This window comes from Falco cherrug, chromosome 15 (assembly GCF_023634085.1).
Source record: "Falco cherrug isolate bFalChe1 chromosome 15, bFalChe1.pri, whole genome shotgun sequence".
Classification (NCBI taxonomy): Eukaryota; Metazoa; Chordata; class Aves; order Falconiformes; family Falconidae; genus Falco; species Falco cherrug.
The window spans coordinates 14,935,222-14,953,560 of NC_073711.1; the positions used below are offsets into that span (position 1 = coordinate 14,935,222).

Consider the following 18,339-nt stretch of genomic DNA (forward strand, 5'->3'; position numbering starts at 1 on the left):
GGAAAAGCAGCCAGGTCAAATGGGCTTGTCAGGGGTTAGGATTTAGGGCATGGGCTGCCAGATTCGGCAAGGAACTAGCAGGCAGGAGCTAGTGGGCACCAGTCCCCCTTTATCACAGCTCATGGTCCGTGCCATATAAATCTCTAAACCAGGCAGCAGTATCTCATCCACCACCCAGGTGGCTTGGGAGGAAAAACTGTACTGACAGAGCGTGTTCAGTGAGTCCTATCCTGCTCAAGAGCTGAGCGCTGCTGGGAGAAAACTGAGAGTCAGACATTTCAGTTCTGATCTCTCTCTCCCCATCCAAAATCTGACCTGCTGCTCCCAGAAAATCAATGCAGCCAAACCAGATAATGCCGCCCCTCTGCCCTGCCACCGGGAAAAGAGAGAGATCAGCTTTGACAAAAGCAGAGGGCCAGAAAAAGTGCACTGCCTTAAAGAACCATCAAAGTAATTTTAAAATCAATGTGATGTTTGACAAAGAGCCAGCACGACTCCCTCCAGACTGGCAGTGACATCCCGAAAGGCCCTGGGAGGGAGTTAAAATTCTGCAGGCAGTGCTTCGCATGCACTGATGCTGCTGCAGCATTTTCTCAGCAAAGCCATAAAAAGGAGAAGAAAAAAAAAATAATAAAATAAGCAAACATTGCAATAGTGTGCCCGGGTGGCGAGGGGAAGCTGCACGGCGGCTCGTGAGTCAGCAGCACCACGGCATCCCTGCAGCGCCAGCCCCACGCACGCCGCAGCCAGGCAGCTGCAGTGCGTAACGTGCTCTGAAGGGCACCGGAGGAAGGCAGGCCGTCATTAATTTTAATTTGTGTTCTCTCCACGACGGAGCTTGAGGACACAGTGGAAGGGAACAGCTCCGTTCTTGCCGCTGTGAAAGCTGCTGTTGCAAACCTTGCCCACTCTGCCTGCTTTGGGGCTGGCAGCGGCACCCTGGCACGCCAACTCGGCCCCAGCAGCCAGCGTTACTGGTGCACAGCATGGTACATGGGGCATCCCTAGGCGGGATCCAGCACGGCACCAGGCTGCGCCGCCGAAGGACCCCACGAGCAATCCCAAAACATGGCAGGGCAGAGGGGCAGTGCCAAAGCCCCACCACAGACACCGTCCTTCTCTGTGCCCCCCCTCACCTGCCCTGAGCAGTCCCAGTGTCACCACTCTGCACCAGCAGCTGAGGGGTCCCTGCTCCCATGCGCGCCCCTCCAAGGAGGGGAACAGCGTGCTCGTGGCTCACCAACCTGTAGTGTTTTCCAAGGCGACGGTCACATCCCGAACTCTTCGGCAGCACTGTCCTCCCTGCAATGGGCACCACAGGTACTGCTCACATCGCAAATCCCCCGACACCCCCAGGGTGAAGGAACACACTGTGCTTTTGCAAATAAGCAGCTCCTGAGGTGCTGGGGCTAGTGAAGCTTTGTTTTTTTCAAAAACGTCTTTTGTTACCATCAGTAAGGGCAAGGGGAAGAGCTCCCCACCGTTCCTCTTGGCAATCACCACCCCTGTGCCACCTCTTGGCTTAGATGCCTGCCCAGGATGGAGCAGGCACTACACCGGCTGTTGGGATGCCTGATGGTACCTGGCACCACCTGGGCCACCTCCAGGTGGGAATCTTCCACATGAAAACTCAGACGCTGGAGCTCAGGACCCGAGGGAAAGTTTTGTGATTCCCTCCCCACCATTTGTACTGTAAGAATATATTTTCCTGTATTTTAAAAATCTAGCATATCGTTGCTTTTTATTCACACTTCATTACTCCCAGGAAGCACCTGTAATTTTTATACATATAAATAAACAATGTGGCCCCATTAATTTTGCACAGCATCAATTTCAGCTTTATGTTCTTCAATTGGGGTGAAATGCTGGCCTGCACTGCCCCCCCCGCTGCCCGGTGCTTCCCAGAGAGGACGGGCAGCTTCCCACCCCAGCTCCAGCCCCCCTCCAGCCCCATCCCTTCTGCCAGCCCAACGCTCACCCCCTGGAGCACCCCACTTCTTGGCTGCCCAAGCTGGCTGCCGTGCTGGTGATGAGACCAGCTCCTCGATGGCAAAAAGGCAGCCCTGAACTTGGCAGAGGCGGGATGGATGTGACATGGGGCCACCGCTGCTGCCTGCACAGGATGTGCCCCAGGGAGCCCCGGTGCAATTAGCCTGAGCTGCACAGCGCCAGCTGCAGCTCCCAAACTGATGGTAACAAATAATGTCTTCGAAAAAAACAAAGCTTCACTAGCCCCAGCACCTCAGGAGCTGCTTATTTGCAAAAGCACAGCGTGTTCCTTCACTCTGGGGATGTCGGGGGATTTGCAACGCAAGCGGCACCTGCGGTGCCCATTGCAGGGAGGACAGTGTTGCTTGTGAAACCTCAGCATGAACAATTTTGACCTGATATTAAACACCTTTTTCCAACACCTACCACCGATCTCTCCAGGGGGAAAGAGCTGCTAGTAAAGAGAGATCAGAGAAAGTTGTTTGCCAGTTAACTCTCTTTCATCTGCACGTATTTGGAAATGAAAGGAGCTGCCATTTGAAAGACAGTGATGGTGGATTAGCCAAAGGGAGACAGGGGTCTCAGAGCCACCCTCGAGCCCGAGGGACCTGCTCGTTGCATTCATCTGTCCACCTGAGCAATTAGCCCATCTTGATCGGGGTGGCAGATAGCATATTCTTCTACTGAATCAAAATAAACACATGCCCATAAAAAACCTCTAAGGATTACAACAAACGGAGCAATGGCAGCAGCAAATGCATATCCCAGTAGCAGCACAGGTTATCCTCCCAGCATCACTGCACCCACAGCACTGGGAACAGAGGAAAGGGGCGTTTCTAACATTCCTTCAACCCAAGCAGCAGGAAGTTATTCCAGGTGTGGCAGCTCTCCAGAGAATACAAAAATCCCAGTAATGACCGTAAATCTGTGGCTGGTCTCCGCAAACAGCTCTAGGGGGCACAACCATAGGGCGCACTGGGCACCAGACAGCGGTATGTGGGGACAATCGCTATGTGGTGGCTTCTACCCACTGGCACCATGGCCATCCTGACCCTGACACACAGCCAGCGTGCCCCAGCCATGCCGGCACGTTCCCAGGGTCATGGGGCTCAGCTGGGACGTGCATCGCAGCACCTTCCCCGCGGGGAGGACTTTGGTTCTTTGTGTACTTACAGCCTCATTGGACCACGAAGCTGCCCGCTGGGAGCAGAGGACCCTGCCTGACCCAGGCTGCGAGATGTGGGCAACCAGCAGCTACAGCCAGCCTGGCTGCTGTGCTCGGAGCAGGGCACGCTGCAGCCAGGCTTTTCCCTGCCGTGGTTTGGGACATGCGTCGGTGGCGTGGGCTGGTGTGTGGCTGCATTAGTTACAGCCATCGCACCGGCCGCTGCCACCTGCCTGAGTACAGACACTGCAGTAAATCCCTGCTGCCACGGTGAGCATCGGCACAATACTGCAACAGCAAAAGCCACATGGATTTTGGGGTTGTGCAGGGCTCGGGGATGGGAATATCTGTTTGGGATGTAGAGGCTCCATAGGGCTGCAGACTCTTCCCAGTGTTGCTGATTTATTTTTTAAAGGAATCAAAAGGTGACATATGAAAGTCAGGTCTGCAAAACAGTGCTGCTCAAGGCATGGGGACAGATCATCTTCCCAGTGGGCACTTTTGTACGTGGGTCCTGCTGCTTAGAGGTGCTGAGGACCCCTGCCCAGCTGACGTTCCTCACCTAGCCACGTAACCGCTTTCTGCGCCCCTTTACCCCAGAATCCCTGCCGCAGGGCGGTCCTGGGGCCAGCTCACCACCTACATGCAGATCACATCTGCAGAAATGCAGATGCTCCAGGAGGGACCGGCTGGTCCCAGAGCCCCATGGCTGATACACCCCACACCCCCAGCCCCACAGCAGCATCTCCCCAGAGCATCCCGGGTGCCACGGCCGGGCAGCAGCCAGCCCTGACCTCCAGACAGCCCCAGCCTGCGGGGATGGGCCCCTGCCCGGTCCCACGTTAATAGGGGATTGACTTCAAAGTGCTGGAGCAGCTGATGCTACTGAGGGTGCTGCAGCCATTCAGACAGCTTTATTCATTAGTAATTAGGCAGGCGTTGTCTGGCATCTAGATTAATCCCACTTTTAATTATTTTGAAACTGTGTGAGATTTCCCAGGCATTAAAGATTATGTACGCGCTTGCTGATTCCACAGCAATTATTCTAATGTAATGATGTCTATTAATACGCTTCCCAGCTTGCCATGCCCAGAGGGGAAATTCCCGGTTCCCCCCTGTGGAGTACACATCTCCTGTGTGGGCAAAACCCCCCTACCCACCTGTTTATATCACACAAAGTAACACTTTCTGTGTGCTTCACCTAGTATTAGTAACCAACGTTACAGAGCTGTTGCTATACCCAGCACCAGGCACCCACTGCAAAGGGGGAGAGCGAGCCCTCGAGGCTCTGCAACCCCTTTGCAGCCACACAGCAGCAGCTCCAGCTGCGGGGACAGGAGTGGAGACCCCGCCGGAAAAGCTGGAGCAACCTTCCTTCTCCTGGAACCTGCTGCAGGGCTCATACTCAGCTGCGGCCCACCCAAAAACCCCCAGCTTACATTTGTAGGGCTTTTTGAAAGGGAAAGGTCACAACATGTCCATCCCAGGCTGAGCTGAACAATTTGACCTGAAATTAAAGATTTAATTCAGCTCGTGGATCATTTGAACTCATTACACATTGCCTTTACAATTTAAGTAAATTGTACAAATTGTACAATGCAAAGATAGTATCTTGTAACAAGAAGGTAACTTCAAAGAGGAACAATAATAGAAGTGTAAGCTGCACACCTCAAAAAGAGAGCTGTTCTGAAATGCCACCTTTCATTTGGCCTAAATATCCCTTGAAGTCATCCCTTTTCACTATAGCTCTCATCATTCCCAGACTTCATTTACCAGAAAATTTACTATTCACTTGCAAAACGGCTGTTGTGCCACTGGCCACCAATTTTATGCTGTGGAGCTGAGAGACACCTCATTAGCAGAACGAGGGCTCAAGTGAATGTTGTGCCAGGAGTCGTTTGCAGCCCTCTGTCCATGAATGCCCATCAGAAAATACACATATTTGACATAAACCTCTATAGCTTATATATAGTTTATATACTTTATGTAGAGGTTTATGTCAACAACTGCTTGTGAACATCCTTGCAAGTGAAAACCTTATTTGCAGTCATACAAGGGAAGATACAAATTCAAAAAGCTGAGAATACCAAAAGGCCGTAGTTGTATTGTCCTGAAAATGAACACTCAGCCCTCACTATAAATATTTTGATTGCTTTGCATATATATTGTTTCAGCATTTCATTGCTTCCCAAACAAAAAGCGATATAACCTCACCTGCCCAGCCTAATGCATCCTCACAGAGCTAAACTGCATGACAAAGCTTCTGGGTAGAGACCATGGGTAATTTGGCTGATAGATCCTCGAGAAGCTTAGAGCCAAATTCGATTTCAGGTCTAAACTCGTCACTCCATCTCTAGAGATAGCAGAGCAGCGATATTAGCATGATGGCAATGCAGTTGACTCTGAACTCAAGAAATGGATTAAATGAAATTACGCTCTTCCCTGATGAGGCTGGTGGAACAGGGAGATTGCTTTAGGAAATTCAGAATTGAATTTCATAGGTAAGGAATTCAGATGCTGTGCTACTTGCCCAGGAAGGTTTTGTGCAGGCTGTTCCTCCCCAGGCACAGGAGCCACGGCTGGCCATGGGGTGGGACGGACAGACGATGCTGGCTCCCTCCAGAGCTCAGATCCCACCTTTGTTTGGCTCACGACTTGGTTTGCCATTGCTCCATCTACCTTTGGAGGCAGGAGATCCCAACTCCCCCATCCCAGCATCCTCATTCCCGCACGTGGTGGGAAGAACCCTCCGCTTTCCTCCTCCCACGGGCTGCCACCCCAGCAGGGTCCAGAAAGAACCGAACCGCCCTCAGCTCCACCCAAATGCTTCAGACAGGGATATTTTTAGTAAGTGAAAGTTTTACATCTATCACCTGCTTAGAAGATATTTCTCCTGCGGAAGATGTCTCCATACAGATGACCTCTCTACCGGAGCTGCTCTCTGTGCCTCCCCAGGAGAGTATGGACCAGCCTGTGTCTGCAGCTGAAGGTGTTTGCACTAGTTTGGCAGGTTCCCTTAATTATCTGATTATTTCTGGCTGAAATTTAAGAGAGGAGGTGTATCAGTTTTTCTTCTCCTTCCCTCAGTGATGTCATGAGCTGAAAAGGCAATTGCACTGGTATCTGTCAGGTCTTATTCATGGCTCTGATCAGTTCAGATAACATGCAAATTTTTTAAAATTGCATGAAAAAGCCTATTAGTTCATTTTTACTCAAACCCAACATAATTGGAAGAAAGCATGTATTACGGCATAGTAAAATATAAGATACGTTACATAAAGGTTGCAAAGTTCACTGACAAAAATCAGCTGGGCTGATTCCGACAACCCTTATGCACCAGGCACCCTTTAGGAAAGTTTTTAGTCCCCAGCTACTAGCCCCACATACGGCACTTTGCAAGGCCATGCAGATTTCACAGCGATCAGCCTCCGGAGGCCGAAATGAACCAACCCCTTCCCCTTAACATGACCTGTTAGTGCCACACACCTCCGTCTCCAAAGCGGCCCTTGGCTCCACGCCAACTGCCCTGGGCTGACGCTGGCAGCATCGGTGCTGACATCCCTGCCTGGTGGGAATTTGAGACATCTCAGTGCTCAGAAGAGTTTTTTTAACGTGTGTCCATGCTTTTCAAAACTTACTGGAGGGCTTGAGTGCTACTCGACTCACTGCTGGGGTTCCTCAGGTTCTGAAGTTTGCCTGTCCAAACAATTCCCTCCCCCCACCCCCCCTCCTTCCTCACCAGCAGTAAAAGTTTTCTCAACTGCCAAAGTACTCCTCTCAAAAAGTAACCCCGACTGCTTTTATGCCAGACTTCATTGCCAGGTGCTTTTTTAGTTGCAGGAAAGCATCTTGCATGACTCCTGTCCCATTAGCAGCTCCACTGGCAGCTCTCAGTGTGCTAATAGACCTGTATATAAGACCATATCAGTCAAATGCAGATTTGCTGGCAGTTCTCTCCATTCCCTGCTCCTGGTGAACTCAAAAAGCCTTGCAGGGGTAAGATGCCCCTGTAGGTACTTGCAGGAGGAAGGGCACCTCTGTTGTCACGTGGGAACTGGACTGGGTCAAGGCAAAGTCATCTACAGACACCTCCGGGTCTACCACCCCACTGCAAGTCCTGCGAGCCCCATCTTTTATAGCCACCAAGAAAAAAGTGCCTCCATCCAAACTGGAAAAAAGCATCTTTTCTTGTTGATCTGGGGCATTAGGCTCAATTCATTCTCACCTGCTTTTGCATAAAATTCTGGTTTAGTTTTTTGTGGTTTCCAGCATCCCTGGGCGGGATACAGCAGGATGTACTGGAAGTCAGTGGCTAGGCAGCATCCTCCAGAGCCACCTGGAGCAAAAATGGAGGGTATCACGTAAAGCAACAAAAACGATCATACACATATATGTACACATGTACACACACAGAAAGAATCTCTTAATGTTGCAGACCATTGCAATCATATTTGAAATGACCAGAAACCACAGCCTTTTTTTTTTTTTTTTTTTTCCTGAGGACCGCTCAGAAAAGCAGCCAAAACCTCTGCAGTAACTCCTGAACCAGAGAACGTCCAAAGTGGCTCTGCCCTTGAAAGCTGTAGTTTAAACACACTTCAGAAAAGCCATGATTTTAAACTCATATACTTGCCTGTCAACTGCTATTTCATTCATGTTGAAATTTCCATTCATTCTGAACTGCACAATTCCCAACACGTCATCAGATAAAGAAATAATCACATGAAAATCAGAAGACTGTAGTTAAATTTTATTTATCAGTTCTATTGTTAAATTACACAATCAAAGTCAGTGGATCGGCCTGTAAATCTACACAATAAGACAGCGTCTACAGTGGAAATCAGTAGAATTTGATATGGTTATGACAAAATGGTATCCTTATATTCGTACATCCCCTATATACAATAAACAGTATACACAAAGAAAATGCAACTAGTCTTTGTAAACCATGCACACCACAGCATAAAAACAAAACGCACCTTCTGCAACAGGCCCCCCAGCTCGCCCACAGTTAAGTCCTGTTTACAGCAGTGCCTTTCAGTTTTAAGAGCGAATTATTTTCCCCCCTAAAAACCAAAATACAACCGAGACATCATATTGGCAACTGCAGTTCTCATTAAAAAAAAAAAAAATAATAATGCTGTACATGAAGTTATTCTCTTCTCCAAGCTGCTAATGCAGGGTATTGGTTTGCTGCTGCTTTGCTCTCTGCCTGCCCCCGGCAGGATCGCTGCCCCCCGGGTTGCAATGCAACACTGGATGTAAAACAACTTTCAGATAAGTTAGGCGTGGAGCCGTAAGATGTTTTTAAAGCCTTCTGCCCCGTTTGATGCCCCCCTGCCCTCTTGGTGTATAGAATATTACAGGCGAAAGGCAACAGTGCAAGTGAGCCTGGTAAGCATTGTGTACGCTGGGACCTTTTCGGGTGCCTCCATCACCACGCACCCGCCCCGAGATAGCCGCTCAGTGCCAAGCTTGGGAGCGTTGCAGGCTACATACAAAATTTCTGAACTTGCTGAATGTATAGCCCAAGCCTTGCAGAGGTTTGTTTTTTTTTTTTTTTTTTTTGCATAGAGATTTATAGGAGCCCCTTGCACCTCCTGCCCCGTCTCCTCTCCCTGTCAATCTCAGCAAGGCCGAAGGGCTGCGGGGGAGCCCAGTGCAGCTCCGCACCCTGAGCCCCAGCAAAGCCTGCTTGGGAGCAAGCTCCTGCATCCCTGTGCACCACGCAACCGGCCCATCCTGTATAACTATGGCTATGATAAAACTGTTTTCCGTCATTTTTAGTCATCACCCATCTGTCATCGCTAAGAAGGGCTCAAGAGTGTAGAGGGGAAAAAAAAAAAAAAAGAAAAAAAAAAAAAAGAGCCCTGTTCTTATCTGGTGTAGCAAAGATTTACTGGAAGTAAATCCTAATTCAAGTGAAAATCTACTTCTTCCATTGAGCAATTCTCTTCATAATATTGCTGGGATTAGAGAGTTTTATGACGTTTTAAAGACACTACACAAATATCCGCAACATAATTTCATCTAGTTAATACCACCAATTATTAAGGAATGATAAATTCAGCATTATGTATTCTAATGGGTAAGAAAGACTTAAAGTGAGACACTGTCACAGGATTATAATTTGGAAAAGGTTTTATGAAACAAACATGACAATGTGCTGTAAGTTTTCCAGAATGATTAAAATCATACTGCCCTGAAAAACTCTAGAAACAGTGTCTTTAACATTAGCATCGAGTTCAGAAAAGTATGTATGTCTTTTTTTATTTTTATTTTAATATGAGATAGACCAAGCTTAAAACTCTAAACAGCAGTAGGTAGAAAAAGTTTAAAACTTTAAATATTTATATAACTAGAGAAATTACTTCTATTCCTTTTAAAAGCCAATATTATACATAAAACTAGTCAGTATTTTTTCTAGACCTTTATTGTTCCCTTCATCGTCCATTCATTAACTTGGTAAATATCATAAGCAGTCGGTGCCCTTGAAAACACATTATTAAAATAAAATTAAGATAAAATCAAAGGGAAAAGGTTTTGCTCATATACTGTATTGTGAGAGTATGCTAAATGCTCGTTATTAGGAAATGAGTTTGCTTCCCAGATAGATCTCAGCCGAGCATCATAAACATTTTCCAGCATCCCATTTTGTACTCATAACTAATTTAAGGATATCTTTTTTTTTCTTTTCTTTTAAATAAACGTCCAAGCAACCATTTCCGATGAGCCTACTTGGCTCCTGTATTTCATAAATAATCCAACAAACCTAAAAAGGACAATTTAATTACACGCTAAGATTAAGTGTCCCACGTACAGTACAACATTTACTGCAAAGGCAACTGCAAAGGCAACATTTTAACCTCTTTTTGCTTCAAACCCTTGAGAAGCCAATTTGTTTGGACTGCTCAGTCATCTTCGATTTGCAGGTTAGGTTGGGTTCTGCTCCCTTCTCAGCGCCTGGCGAGCCCCCCCCCCCCCCTCCCCTACCGCCGCCACCGCTCCACATTCCCTATGTAGTCAGTGCTGGAGCTGTTCTCTCCCTGCTCTCTCAGGTGCGCTTGCTTCGCCCTCAGGATCTTGCGCTGCTCCTGGCGTTTCCGCCGCGCTTCCTGGTGCTCCTTCTGCCTCATGTACTGGTACCGCTGCAAAAACAGGTCTTTTGCATAATCGTACAATTCCATGTCTAAAAAATTGAGGGCCTCGATGCGCTGCTGAGTCTGCCCGTCTATCTCCACGCTGGAGGCCCTTGTGCTATTGTACTGTGTGAACGGCGAGATGAAGTTCATGTTGAAAGTCTTCTCAAAGAGATACTGAGTCTTCCGCTGGAATTCGGTCAGGCCGAAGAAGGCCATCCGCTTCAGGTTCTCCTTGGCACTGTCCAGCAGAACCTTATTTCTCTGCTCCTCGGGCATGACCGACAGGTTGTAGCAACCCACCAGGCTGAGGTCGGAGAGCATGCGGACCTGGCGGTTGTTGGCGAGGTTGTAGGGGCAATCCATGAACTCCTGCAGGGAGCAGCCCGACCAGTCGTCCCCCGTGTAGCAGCTGGGCAGCTCCTCGGTGGTCGGGGACCGGCCATCGCAGACGTGCAGGGACGCCTTCCACGTTGCTCCTCGCTGGACGTGGCGCCATTCGCTCAGGTATCGGGAGACGGGGTCACGCAGGATGGTGATATAGTAGAAATTCCTGCCAAGGGGAGAGGAAGGAAGAGCGTTTAGTCCCGTGCGTCTCCAGCACACGGCGCATTAACGTTGAAAATCAATAGGAACTTGGAGATGCACTTAAGAGGCTTTCAGGAGCCCTGCTGCAGAGTGCTCCTCTGCACGCTCACCTCGGCAGGGTGAAGGACAGCTGAACAACCCCCCCGGGGGGAGCACAAAGGGTTGCATCCACCTGCACACATCTGCCTCTGCCTAATGGGTTTTGCCTCTGCAGAAGCAGGAGGGAACCCAAGATTTCCCTCTGTGCTGGGCTGCTCCTGGGGCAACATGCTGCGGCTGGTTGGTGCCTCAACTGATGCTCTCCCCAGACCTTGGGAGAATAACCAAAGTATGTCCCAGGACGTAAGCCCCGACCCAAACAGGGCACAGGTAGCTCTGGATTTTTTATTTTCCTTGTACAACAGAGCTGCACTGACAAGTTTCTGTAGTTTGCAAAAAGCTGCTTGTGCTACATTTCCTGACGAGCAGCTGTGGGTCTCAGCTGCACAAGCCCCAGAGCAGCGTTACACCTATGAAGAAGACATTTTCTACAAAACATTTCCTTTCACAGGCCAGATAAACGGGATGTGCCCAGGAGCCCCAACACACTTGCACTGAAATGAGGATCTCTGAAACACCCATGCAAATCTCGTTTTATACTCTTGCCTTCACCTGATACAGGACTACAATGATGAGAGAGGAGAGATAAGTGAGTAACAGGAAATTAAAGGATGCGTTACAGCATTTTGTAAAAGAAAACATTTCCAAAGGGGGTGCTGGCTTTGGTTTGGAGCAACATGACAGTGGCACACGCAGGGGACACGCTGCCGCAGGGAACCCCGTCACGCCGCCAGCTGGAGAGGCTGCAAGCTCAACTGAATGTATAGTTTTAAGAGATCACCCTGGGTCACACACTAACATCCACCCTCAAACACCATGCGTTCCAGTGTCGGCAGCCTGAAGCCATACACCCCGAGCTCTTTGTGCCGCCTTTAATATGACCATGACCTCAGCGATGATGCTGGAGGTACACTGTCAGGGTACCAGCCATCCGCTTCACTAGATGGAATTCAAGTAGCTCAACAAGCAAACTGTCCTGCCAGGGAAGGGCGCTCCTCCAGGACGAGGATGCTGAGGACGCTGAGGACGCTGAGGACTGTGTGCCCCGGAGCCCTGAGCCCCCGGGTGTGATTGCCTTGTCCTCGGTGCTGGGTAAGGAGGAGAAAGGACAGTCATTTGCTTTTCCAAGTGGCATCACAACTGGCCACCCCGCAGCCAATCTTTTGTTCCCTATCGTTTCCTTCAGCAGAAAAGCCACTAGATGTCAATGTTTTACAGAAAATTGTCTCTGGCTGGACTAAAAAGCGAATCGTAAGCACCAAAGTGTCCAACGGGGGAAAGGAAACCTGGGGAGTCGCCATTCCTCTTCCCATTTAGAGCACCCAAGCTCATAAATATTTAAGTAAGTAGAAAATACAACAAACTCGCAAAACCAAATAAAGCCAAGGAGCCCAGTACAGCATCAGCAGCTGGACACAATGGCACCTCAGAGAGCTGGACACTGCGATCAGCGCTGCCACCGTCCCCACGCTCACCTGGGCTCTGCTGCTGCCCCCCGACTCCAAGGCTTTGGCCACAGATTCACACAGGCAAAGGGAGCCAAAGCCCCCTCCGTGACCCCCAGGATGGTCCTTGCTCCCAAAAGTGCCATTAAACAATTTCACAGTGGGACTTGGAGTTCAGAGGGAGCAAAGACAAAGCTCGCTTTTATGTCATGCACCTGGAGCAGCAGCAACAAACCTCATGCTGTCCCTTGCAAAGAGGGGAAGAGTTTTGCTCTGCCTCATGTCAGCAGGTCTCTGGCAGCACTGGAGGACCCAACCTGGCAAAGTGACAGGGCTTTCCACCAGTACCAGCACGCCAAGCAGCCACCCCGGCAGGCAAGAGCTGTCCCTGGTCACACCTGAGCGGTGGGCTCCTTTGGTGCAACACCACCACAGCCTTGTCGAGGTCCCTGACACGGAGGAATGGAGCATCTCCAGGGCAAACCCAAGCTCCTTCTTTGACTCCTGCCAGGTCTCCTACACTCTCGGATCTAGTTTCTTGGGATGATGCACTAACATAATGATCCATCCCTCAAGCAATAACAAGTTAGTGCCATATAGCACTAACCCCTATGCTAACTACAGTAACTAACCTAGAGCAACCAGCCTCTATGACCGAGGAGGCAAAAGCAAAGCTCTGCTCACCCCGAGCACCTTGTACCACCTGGCCCGTCAGCAGTCTGGCGAGGCTGGGAGGGGAGCGGGGTGCAGGCACGGGGGTGGTGCCGGCCAACCAAACCGTACGCTCTAAGGTCATCACAGAAATCGATGGGGAGTTAATGCAAGAAGGGAAACAAATCCTGAGCCAAGATCAATACAGCGAGCATTTTATTATAGTTCAAACTCCTCGGCTGCTCTCCCTTCGTGCTCTTTGGTCACAGGTGGTGACAAAGTGCCTCCCTTGGCTGCTGTTGTAAAAACAAAAGGATGAATAAAAACTTGTATGTTGGTGGAAGAAACGGCGTTGTAACGGATCACCCTCACCCCAGGTGGCTGGCAGCCTCATCGGGCAGATATCTCCATCGCCGTCGAGGGAGACTGTGGAGAGGACACTGAATAAAGATGCTCATCAAACCCTGCAGTGAGCGTGGAGGTGCCAGGGCTCCCTCCAGCACCCCACGCTCAGGAAGCCAGCCCATCAGCAGCGATGCTTATGGGATGCCCCGGAAAGAGCCCAAATCCTACCCGGCCTGAACACGGCTCCCTGCAAACAGGCTCATGGATGTTATTTATACCACGTTATTATTTCCCAGATGAATCCTGCTTTCAAGACACGACTTACAGAGAGATGTTGTGCCAGCTGCTGGGCAAATCTCAGCTATTTTGTGCACTCCTCCCCTTCTTAAGTTTCCCTCTTAAAACGCTACAAAAAAAGGTGCTGTCCCTTTGGGGAACACCAGCTTTTGAGTTTGCCTAAAGCCACTCTCATCCAAGTTAGAAATCACAGCAGCTCCAGACAAGCAGCTGCGCTGCGCTGCTCTGCGTTTATCTGAACTGAGCTTCGAATGGTCACAAAAGCTTTAATGCAACATCAAGTCAGAGCCAGGCCAGAGATGGATTTGGCCATCAGCGCTTAGAGCATCCTTCTGCTGCAACTGGGAGGAAGACTCAAAGGTTTGCAATTATTTTTAGCTCTGTACGTAACAGCTTGTTCTTTCTGCTCTCTTAACAAGGGGGTGTTGCGCTCTTGCCCATTCCTTGAAGCTTGTGCTTCAGAGCCTGAGACAACATGTTCGCAGATAGAGCTCAAACTTTACTGTGAATCATCCCTCCAACTTAAAGAGCCGCACGCGTCAGAAACAAGGGGTTTCTAATAAAGTTGAGCTGGATGCCTGTGAAGCAGAGAACAAAAGGAGCTCATGGGCAACTGAGAAAGTAGGTTGACCCTGGAGCCATCAGGAATTCGAGATGGTGTGATAGCCGCTTGCTTTTGGTATCTCAACTGCACACAGCTATTCCCTGAGGAATGCGAGGACTAAGAGTCCCACAATGCTGAGTTTACTCCCCCGTGCTGCATCACCCACTCTGCTTATCACATCACTGCAGGGATGACGCCAGAGCATTTTGGGGAGCCGTGAATTATTTGCACATGACCCATCACTGCAGAGAAGCTCAGGAAAGGTCAAAAGCTTCCCTCAGATAAACGCCCAGCTAATGGCTCACATCGCATGCTGTGGTGTGAAAGCTGGCCTTTCTCAGTGCTCTGACTCTTCTACCCATAGGTGGGACAAGGAAAATGGGAAAACGGCAGAGACAAGCAGGGTGATCGGCTGGAAGCCAGGGATGGAAGAGAGGAGAGGTCTGCTCGGCCCCCCCACAGCCACAGCAGTGCCAGCTCTCACACTGCGTCCTCCTGGCACGCCAGCTGCCACGTGTCCCAGCATCACTGTGGTGCCAGGAAGGCCAAGCTTCACCCATGGGCCAGAACCGTAGCTCCTCTGACTGACCAAGCACAGGCACCGTCTCTGGGGCGGTGGTGCTGCCACGCAAATGCCCCGCAGCCAGTCCCAGGGCACTTTAATAGCCTGCATGGTCAGGAAGGTGCTCCATCCTCTTCCTTCTGCACAAACACCGCTACCACATGTTAGCATCCCAGAGATCCTGCACGGGAGCATGTCCCTGCCTGACATTTTTGCTATGAGATGACTTTTGCCAAGACTTGATGTTTTTTGTTGAAACGGACCAAGAAACGTGTGCTGTCACTGGACAGACCTTCCTTCAGCTGTCCAGTTCCTCAGCCCAAAGCAGCCCCCTTTCTCCTTCCTGCACAGCCCCTGGAGAAAATACAAAGCAAACTGAAACCTCAAAGACCTCCATGAATTTCTCTAAGGCGCTTATTGAGACTGAGCCATCTGCTTGCTTTGAAGGATAATTCTGTGGTCACATAGCGCATCTGTGCCAGCCCCTTCCCCACCTCTGCCCAGCACAGGGGCTGATGAGAATCCTTTTTTTGCAATCTAATGATTTTTTTTTTTTTTAAAAGCATCCTTGCAGCAAGCTTCTAAAAGCAACATTAAAGAAAAAAAATAAATTGAAGTCGAAGTGGGGAGGTGCAAAACCCCAGGGGATGACAGCACTGAGTAAAGCCAGAGACTTCAGAGCCTGGAGGAACTGCCAGGGAAGCGGTATGCAGCCACCCATGCCGTGGTGCTCAGCAGGATCATCGCAGGCAGAGCTGCTCTGCTGAAAGGGGGCGAGGAAGGGATGACTTTGCTTAAGCATCAAAATGGGTCAGAACCTCCCAAAGGAAGAGTACATCTCACCCCAACCCAACCGTCCCGGCTATGCAAAGCAGGACTGCAAGGCAGCAACAACCCAGGCGATGCAGAGAGAAGGGGTTACGGCCAAGCCTGCGGCTGGAGCGCGGGGGGAAGGTTTGCAGCTCCCTTTGCTGTGCCCAAGCACCTCTGCCACAAGAGGCCTGGCAAAATGGACCCTCAGCAGCTGAGCAACCATCCCGAGGGTCCGACAGCAGTGGGCTGCGTGCTGGCAGCAAAGGGCTCACTGGTAAACTCTTGTTTAGAAGCTTTAACTCTTGTATGTGCTCCCAGGGCACCTTGACCCCAGTGGTGAGGCTCTAAGCAACTGCTGTGGGGTCCAAACTGGTACCATTTCCACGAGGACCACAACTAGGGTTGGCTTCAACACGGCACGTCTGAGCCCCATCAGGTCGAAACTCCCGCTGGAGCCAAGGCCAAGAAGGATGGATTCCTGCCAGAGGACAGAGGCTGCCGTGCTGTTTAATTGCGTGTTGAGGCAGAGGAAGGCTGGAGGTCAGACACTGGCAGCTGCCATGCCTGCAGCCTGGAAACCCGAGCCCAGCTTGATGGAGCTATGAGGCGAGGATCGGGAGAGGGGAGCTGAAAGCTAAACATCCACTCACCATTACATCCATTAGTGTATGGATCAGTAGGTGAGGGACCGAGTGACCTTTTCCCATTTCTGCTGAGATGTGAAGCTGCAGCAAGAAGGGCTCCGTAGGCTACAGAGGGTGAGAAACCTTACAGCCTTTGCACTGGGAGCACCGCAGCCCTGGGAACATCCCAGCCTCCCTCCTAGACAGTGCCTAACCCAGGAAAACACAGCTTTAGCACAGGGCTGAGGAAGCAGAGCTACGATTTCCAGGGAATGAACTGAGGCAGTCCCATTCACCCAGCAAAACTAAAGCTACCCTTTAAGCTGGCTCAAGTACACCGGTTTGTATCTAGGTCAAGCTCATCCAGATGGCAAGCCTGGCTAGGATGGTTTGAAGCTGCAGATGGGCTAGGAAGGGAATTTTGGGAATGTTTTCTGTTCTGGGGGATTTTTCTCCCCCAGTCCATGGACTTTGTGGTAGACTAACGGGGCAGTGTGAAACCAAGTTATGCTCCAGGTGAAGATGGACATTTTGAAAGGAAAGTTCCCTTTGAAGGGGCAGGAGCAAAGGGATGGACCAGATATGTACCACATCCAGCAGAAAAGCTGCCACGGTTTAACCCTGGCTGGTAATTAAGTACAACACAGCTGCTTGCTCACTCCCCCCTCACCCCGAGGGATGTGGAGGAGAATTAGAAAGGAATGTAAAACTCGAGGGTTGAGATAAGAACCATTTAATAATTGAAACAGAATAAAAACGAAAGAACAATAATAACAATGATGACAACAACAGTTATAATGAAAAGGGGAAGGGAAAGAATAAAATCCAGAGGGAAAGGAAGAAAGGAACATGTGGTGCACAATGCAACTGCTCACCACCCACCGACTGATGCCCCACCAGTCCCCCAGAAATGATCCCGCCTGTCCCAGCCAACCCCCTGGGCAGCAGGCACGATGTCCCAGGGTGTGGAATACCTCCTTGTCTAGTTCGGCTCAGCTGACCTGGCTGTGTCCCCTCCCAATTCCTCGTGCCCCTCCAGTCTTTTTGCTAGCAAGGCCTGAGGAACTGAAAAGTCTCACATCAAAGCCCAAACACAGCACCGCACTAGCTCCTAAGAAGATAATTAAGTCCATCCCAGCTGAAACCAGGACAAAAGCAAATAAAACAAACCAAAATGCTGCAGCAGAGATTCTGCATATGATGCAAAGAATTAAGAACTGAGCTACTGAAAAAAGAAAAATAATCATAGGGTTGGTGCTTCGGCACCAGAAACAATGCACAATCACCAGAATCAGTGAGCAGCACAAGGATGATCGGTGTCCTTCCCACCCTCCACGTAAAGCACTCATGCCACTGAATAAAAATCCACCGAGCTCATTTATAGAAGAGTAGTCACATACTCATTCTTTTAAAAGCTGAACAATCCCGGGTTTGTTTTGAGACAGCAACTTCTCTCGCACAGCTCATCCAACCAGAGGAAGATGCTCCTACATGGTGGCCACAGGCAGGGGTCCGAGATCCCACCCCCTTCTCCTCCACCACTTCCAGCAGCGAACTGGAACTCTGCCACCAGCAGGCTCCTGCACTCCTCGCTTGCCCCACACCGCTCATGAAACGTCCCTGCTTGGGATAATTCGACAGCAAAGTCGCGGACGATGATGGAAGGTCAGAAGCGTGAATGGCGTGAGGCTCACATTTCTTGCTCTGCTCTTAGAAACCCTCCCTGCACAGCTCCAAAGCTGCCAACGGATTTTAACCTTTGGCAGAGGGTCTCCCCACCGATCAATCAGCCCCACCACGTCTCTACGAGAAGTCAAACTCAATTACGCCACGCCAGGCGCCGGGAGTGCTTTGCTCCCAGTAGGTGAGGTTAATTCCCATCAAGAGCAGCCCACTGAGAATTTGATTTGCTAATACCGCAAATTGTTCCTCCAAGAGAAATACCCCTGCTGCCTTGTTTGTTGGAGGCAGGCATCTGTTTGGAGATTGCTCAGAGAGAGGCAAAATGTTCATTTAATA

General features: G+C 50.0%; 1 protein-coding gene across 1 annotated transcript in view; it reads right to left on the reverse strand.

The window, feature by feature from the left end:
* Positions 1-7,883: 7,883 nt before the first annotated feature.
* HS6ST2 (heparan sulfate 6-O-sulfotransferase 2) overlaps positions 7,884-18,339 on the reverse strand; it is a 136,342-nt gene continuing 125,886 nt past the window's right edge. Inside the window, exon 2 of the mRNA XM_055727699.1 lies at positions 7,884-10,846. Within this exon, the coding sequence (XP_055583674.1) occupies positions 10,144-10,846 (703 nt within the window). The 3' untranslated portion in view covers positions 7,884-10,143. The remainder of the gene's footprint in view (positions 10,847-18,339) is intronic.